At 45.6% G+C, this 7,280-nt stretch overlaps 1 protein-coding gene across 1 annotated transcript; it reads left to right on the forward strand.

The window, feature by feature from the left end:
- Nucleotides 1–442: 442 nt before the first annotated feature.
- Nucleotides 443–6,121, forward strand: LOC145890301 (uncharacterized). Its single transcript, XM_082981315.1, has one exon. It carries the CDS (start codon nucleotides 443–445, stop codon nucleotides 6,119–6,121), a length of 5,679 nt encoding a protein of 1,892 aa, XP_082837441.1.
- Nucleotides 6,122–7,280: the final 1,159 nt, after the last annotated feature.

Below are 7,280 nucleotides of genomic sequence, written 5' to 3' on the forward strand. Positions count from 1 at the left end.
CACTATGCGTAACACTTCGTTTCGAATGACATTGTTTCTTGGTAGTGATTAGTTTGCTTGTTTGCTGCGTGCTGGAAGGGTGAAATAGTTTTTGTCAGTAAAATTGTTTATTTACCCCTTACAGGAGACAATTTGGGCTTAAATAGTAATGCCATTTGAATAAGCTGTTATTTGAAAACGTGGCCTGATGAAAAACAGTTGGTGAGTGCTTGCTAGCATTTATTTTTCTTGGCTGTGTTGTGATCATGAACTTTTTATAGAAAACCGTCGTTACACAGTGAATTTAATACACCGGGAAAAGGAAACGGCGTGTTTCGAAAAAGCAGGCTACCCTTTATGAGACTTGGCCCTCGCAGGCCGGGCGTTCAGAGTCTACATAAAGAAGTTTTCAACTGTTTTTCTAACTGAAGAAGTTTGGATTATATTGTAGCAGCAAATCACTATGGAAGAAAATAGGGAAGAACAGTTCCAAGCGTTGCAGCGTTCTTTACAGGAATCGTATATCCGTACAGAACGTTTAATGGTTAGCCCAGAAAACTTGTCTGCGGTCCTAAGCTCTGTACAAGTTACAAACGAAAGATACAAGCTTCTTGTGGATCATTTGAACGTGGATGACATTGATGAGTCTTCACGGGATTTAATTAGACGACTGGCTGCTGAAAAACGGGAGTTTGACGTCCGGGTTGATGATTGGACAGCCAAGATCCGGTCTGCATCACCTTTGCTTTTCGCCAGGACTTCAAACAAATCCTCAGGAAGTAGAGCTTCAAGTTGTCCTTCATCGCCAAGTAAGAGTTCGAGCGTGAAAAGAACCGAGGCTCGAATTAAGGCGGAGATAGCTCGCGCAAAGCTTCGCCAGACGAAAGAAAGGCAGAAGGAAGAAGAAGTACGGCGCGCTGAGGAGCAGAAGATGCGAGAAAAAGAGAGAAAATTAAGAAACGACGCTGAAGTAAGTGAAGCGCAACGTGAAGCCGAGTTGGCTGAAATTGAAGCCCGTTGCTGGGAAGATGGATTTGGGCAAGATGACGTTTGCTCCCCCTCGCCGATGCAGGTTTTGCAAACAGCGATTGAGCGTCCAAACCATTCTCCGAATTTTGAAATGCAAGACCCTTCAAAAGTAAGTCGTTTGCCTGATGCTGGCAATAATTTTCAATGTGACCTAAAACCTACGGAATTTCCCGCCCGTGTTCATGAAGCGCGTTGCAGCTTGGACGAACGTTTCCTGCCTCGTCCGAAAATAATGACTTTCAATGGTGATCCCATGGAATATTGGACGTTCATTCGTAACTTCGAAGCACATGTTGCTACTAAGGTTCATTCAGAAGAGTTGCGTTTGGTTTATCTACTGCAACATTGTGATGATAAAGTGCGATTAAAAATTGATCACTTAACAAAAAGACCTGTCGAGGGTTACCGCCAGGCCCGTCAAAAGCTTTTTCAGGAGTACGGACAGCCCCACATAATTGCGAATGCTTGTGAGCAGCTTCTCAAGAAGAGTCCTCGTTTAAAGGGTGATCAACCCGAAAGGCTGATGCAATTTGCAGACCTGCTGGAAAAGTGCCTTTCTACGTTGGATGACATCAATGAATATGCGGGTTTGAACTCACTCGATACGATGTTGCAGCTGATTGATAAGTTGCCTTACCGCTTACAGGAACGGTGGATTGAACGATCGGTTGAAGTTCTTCATCAAACCGGTCGCGAAGCCATGTTTAAACATTTTGTTCAGTTTGTTTTGGAACGTGCCGAGGTGGATAATTCTCTTTACGGTTGTAGGATTATGGGATCTAGACGTGACAAGGAGTTCGTTCAGCCTCTAAGAAAGACCAAAGCAGTTGCGTACGCTGTTAACCCGATAGAAGTTCAGCAGCGTCCAATGGAAAGGTCATCGCCCTCCAATTCCTGTCAGTTCTGCGGAAAATTACATGACTTGACAAAGTGCTTTGACTTCAGGCGCAAAACGTACTCCGAACGAATAGAGTTTGTTAGCCGAAAAAAATTGTGCTTCAGATGTCTTGCTCCGGGACATCGCGTTCGAAGATGCAAGGCACAGACCGCTTGCGAGGAAAAGGGTTGTCCAAGTCACTACCATCATACCTTGTTGCACAAGTGCGTCCCCAATGTGAAGCCGGAGACTCCAGCGTCGCCACTACCAGAGAAGGTTGCTACCTGCTCAGTGATAACCCCTTCCAGTGGCGAAGATTGTTCCGGCGACGTGTATCAGTGCGTAGTTCCGGTCCAAGTAAAATACAAGGGCCGAAAGGTTTTGACTTACGCGTTTTTGGATATTGGATCTACTGGAACCTTTTGTAACCAAAGGTTGATCGACACTTTGGGTATGGAAGGTGAAGCAAAGGAGATTGTTCTGCAAACCCTCACCGATGACGCTAGAGAGCATGCGGGTGTTTCAGCGAGTTTCGCTGTTTCCCCTGTGGGCGGTGGAGAGGAGATAGTTCTCCAGAAGGTAATATCCGTTGAGGAGATTCCCGTACGACCCAATCCTGTTTTTACTCCCAAAGGTCTGTTTGGCATACCACATTTACGCAACATAAATTTTCCTTCGATCGAGGGAGGTACTGTAACACTTTTAATTGGTTTGGATAATCCAGATGCGCTGTTTATCCAGGAAATGCGTCGAGGTCCAAAGGGAAAGCCGTTTGCTGTCAAAACACCTTTTGGATGGACACTGTTTGGTCCCTCACTGTTTCCGTCTGCTGCATCGAAATGTCCGGTGAACTTTATTAAATCACGTGATAGTTGTTTACAGAAGCAGATATCTAGCCTGTGGGAGACGGATTTCGGAAACGAAACTACCGTGCTGGATTTTCCCACGTCCCGGGAAGATAGGAAGGCGTACGAGATTATGCGAAGCAACGTGAAGAGCGTGGAAGGTCACTACGAGCTGCCGTTACTTTGGAGAGAGAGCTCTGTCTGTTTGCCGGATAACAAGCCCATGGCTGGACGGCGATTGGAATACCTGAAGAAACGTTTGGGGAGAGATGACCGACTCAAGGAAAAGTACGTGGCTACTATGCAATCCTATATTGACAATGGGTACGCAAGAGAAGTACCCAAAGACGAAGTTCATTCATGTAATGGTGTTTGTTGGTACTTACCACATCACCCTGTTCTTCATCCCCGTAAACCAGACAAGGTTCGTGTGGTTTTTGATTGTGCTGCGAAATATAAGGGGGTTTCCCTCAATGATGTACTAATGCAGGGCCCGGATCTTGTAAATAATTTGGTGGGTGTTTTAACTCGATTTCGCAGAGAAAGGTTCGCATTGGTGTCCGATATAGAGTCAATGTTCCACCAGATTCGTGTTACACGAAAGGATAGAAATGCTTTGAGATTTTTGTGGTGGCCCGATGGTAATTTAGCCAAGGAACCCACGGAACACCAAATGACTGTGCATCTGTTTGGGGCGACTTCATCGCCAAGTTGCGCGAGTTTTTGCTTGAAGCAAACGGCTATTGATTTTGGCCACAACTTCGATACACATGCATCCTCGGTGGTAAGAAGGAATTTTTACGTGGATGACTGTTTAACCTCAGTTGCGTCAACAGCGGAAGGAATTCGATTGACGAAGCAGCTCTCGGATCTACTTTCTCACGGAGGGTTTCATTTAACTAAATGGCTCAGTAACAACCCGTCGATTCTGTCTGAGATTCCCGAAGAGGAAAGGTCAAAGGTCGTGCGTAACAGAAGGTTCGGCGATGACGTCACGGAAAGAGTGCTTGGTGTGCACTGGGATGTGGAAGAGGATACATTTGGATTTAAGATCAATCTTCCCGAAACACCGATGACGCGTCGAGGGATCCTTTCTGCCTTGAGTTCACTGTACGACCCTCTTGGGTTTGTTGCGCCTTGTACATTGGGAGCCAAACTATTACTTCAAGGCTTGTGTAAACGTGGACTCGGCTGGGATGATTGCATCTTGGAATCAGAAGCCACGCAGTGGAAGAACTGGCTAAGTCGTTTGCCAAAACTTCATGACCTGCGAATTCCTCGGTGTTTTAAGCCGTTAGGTTTCGGTGAGGTGAAATGTTGGGAATTGCATCACTTTGCGGATGCTTCATCCGTTGCCTACGGAGCCGTGTGTTACCTGAGGTTAGTCAACGTTGATTCGAGTGTTCACTGTGTGTTTCTTGTTGGCAAGTGTCGTTTGGCACCGCTAAAAACGGTGTCGATTCCTAGACTAGAACTTACTGCCGCAGTGTTGTCCGTGAAGCTTGATGTAATGATGCGGCGAGAACTTGATTTTGGGACATGTCGGTCTGTGTTTTGGACCGACTCCACAGCTGTGCTCCAGAGCATTATCAATTCGAAGAAGCGATTTCCTACATTTGTTGCCAATCGAATTGCAAAGATTGAAAGGCAAAGTGATTTATCAAGTTGGAGACACGTTCCATCGAAGCTCAATCCTGCGGACGAAGCTTCCCGAGGGTTGACGGTAGAAACGTTGGTAACGTCAGGGCGCTGGTTACACGGCCCCAAGTTCTTGTTGGAGTCCGAGGATCACTGGCCTGTCAGCCCTATCGTACTACCAGACTTGCCTGCTGAGTTCGTTTCCGAAAAAAAGCAGGAGGTGTCCATTCATTTGATTGTGGAAAAGCAATCCATTGTTGACCGGATTATTAATCGATATTCTTCTCTACATCGTTTAAAAAAGAGCGTTGCATGGCTGCTTCGATATAAGCAGTTTCTTCTGTCGCGCATTCGGCGTGACAAAGTGCCCGTGGAGAAATGTGGCGTATCGGTTGAGGAATTGGATGCTGCCGAATTGGCGTTGATTAAGCACGTACAACGAGGACACTTCGTCGCCGAGTTTGCCGCTTTGGAAAACGGCTCACATGCGAAGACCTCTTTAAAACGACACATGCTCAAATTGAACCCTATAGTTGTTGATTCTGTACTACGTGTTGGTGGTCGGTTGGAAAGGGCGTCAATCCCGAACGATGCCAAACATCCGATAATCCTGCCGCATTCATCTCATTTTACTGATTTAATTATTGCAAGACATCATCGCCTTGTCGGACATTCTGGAATGGGACATACCTGGTCGTCGTTGCGCCAGAGGTTTTGGATAATCAAAGGTGGAGTTGCCGTACGCCGAGTGATCGGAAATTGCTTGTTCTGCAAGAGACGAAATGCTTCCGTTGGTGTGCAGATAATGGCCGATCTTCCTTCGGCAAGACTACATCCCGACGAGCCGCCGTTTGCACATGTCGGCGTTGACTACTTTGGCCCCTTTCCTGTTAAGCAGGGGCGAAGCATCGTCAAACGGTACGGAGCAGTGTTCACCTGTCTAACAGTACGGGCTGTTCATATTGAAGTTGCTCACAGCCTTTCAACTGACTCGTTTATCGACGCGCTTCGTCGATTTGTTGGTCGTCGTGGAAATCCAGTCCACATTTACTCCGACAACGGAACAAATTTCGTTGGTGCGGAACGGATTTTGAGGGAATCGTTGCAGTCGTGGAACTGTTCACAGATCGATGAGTACCTGAAGCAGAAAAACATTCGTTGGTCGTTCAATCCTCCGACCGCCAGTCATATGGGTGGTGCGTGGGAAAGAATGGTACGGTCCATCCGACGAATCCTGACGTCTTTGATGACTCAGCAAGTTGTCTCTGACGAGACATTGGCTACGCTATTCGTCGAGGTCGAGTCCATAATTAATTCGCGTCCTCTTGTTCCGGTGACGTTTGACCCTCGAGATGACGAACCCATCACACCCAACCATCTATTGCTAATGAGATCGAATGCGAGCCTACCTCCCGGTTTGTTCGATAAAAAGGACTGCTACGTGCGGCGCCGTTGGGCGCAGGTTCAATACTTGGTGAACCAATTCTGGATTCGCTGGGTACGGGAATATTTACCAAATATCATCTCCAGACAGAAGTGGTTCCAGAAGAAGAGAGACCTCCAGGTCAATGATGTGGTTCTCATTGTGGATGATTCACAGCCACGGTCTAAGTGGTTGATGGGTCGAGTTGCGGATACGTTCCCCGATAAAACTGGAACTGTGCGCTCGGTGCTCGTGCAAACGCGACACAACCGTGTCAAACGACCGATTGCAAAACTATGTTTGATTGTCGCCGCGAATAGCGATGTTTAATGTGCTGAACTATTTCATGATTCGTTATTTCGTTGTTGATCGTTCGATGTTTGTGTTGCGAAATGTATTTCCTGGGTCATACATTTGGGTGGGGGTATGTTACATCTCCACGTCATTCATAGTGACGAAACAATGACCACTATGCGTAACACTTCGTTTCGAATGACATTGTTTCTTGGTAGTGATTAGTTTGCTTGTTTGCTGCGTGCTGGAAGGGTGAAATAGTTTTTGTCAGTAAAATTGTTTATTTACCCCTTACAGGAGACAATTTGGGCTTAAATAGTAATGCCATTTGAATAAGCTGTTATTTGAAAACGTGGCCTGATGAAAAACAGTTGGTGAGTGCTTGCTAGCATTTATTTTTCTTGGCTGTGTTGTGATCATGAACTTTTTATAGAAAACCGTCGTTACACAGTGAATTTAATACACCGGGAAAAGGAAACGGCGTGTTTCGAAAAAGCAGGCTACCCTTTATGAGACTTGGCCCTCGCAGGCCGGGCGTTCAGAGTCTACACCTTGGTTTAATACACGTACAATGTTTCTTAGCATGCGCGTAATTTGGTTCGTTCCCTCTCGTACTCTCTCTGGTCTCTCCTTGGCTTAAGGCCGTGCGACGGTATTTATAATATTTTCGAAAATGAGAAAAATGCGATTATTAAGGAACGTCGATTTCGAAATTAAAAATATAAACCGATTAACACATCTGGCGAATAGATTGACCCACATAAAATCACGGACGCGTAGACGACTCATTAAATTGCACAATTAAACACTAAAATTGACGTTTAAATAAAATAGTTTCTCTGCAGAAAGTCCCCCGCTGCGAAAGTGTTTGCTGGGTGAATGTCAGGTGTTCCGTAACATTTGAACGTGCACTGAAGTTCGATGTAGAATGTTGTCGCGATCTGTAGACAAACTCGAACAAACAATAGTTAAAAGTCCTAGGCCTAAGTTACCTCATACGTATCGCGCGTTGTTATGATTTGTCAGGTGTTTTGTTAGTAATTTTCTTTTTATATTTGCGTGACAAACAGCTTCGGTTTTTGCGATGAAGCAAGTGACATTTAATTCAAGCGCTGGAACAACAACAAGGACAGAGAACTTGAGGATAATATACAAATAATAATAGCTTTGAGTATTGTCATGTGTCAAAAGTTCG

Source organism: Ascidia mentula, chromosome 2, assembly GCF_947561715.1.
Source record: "Ascidia mentula chromosome 2, kaAscMent1.1, whole genome shotgun sequence".
Classification (NCBI taxonomy): domain Eukaryota; kingdom Metazoa; phylum Chordata; class Ascidiacea; order Phlebobranchia; family Ascidiidae; genus Ascidia; species Ascidia mentula.

What these genes read in the sequence shown, in the direction of transcription:
- LOC145890301 (XM_082981315.1), top strand. Translation starts at nt 443, where the DNA reads ATGGAAGAAAATAGGGAAGAACAGTTCCAAGCGTTGCAGCGTTCTTTA.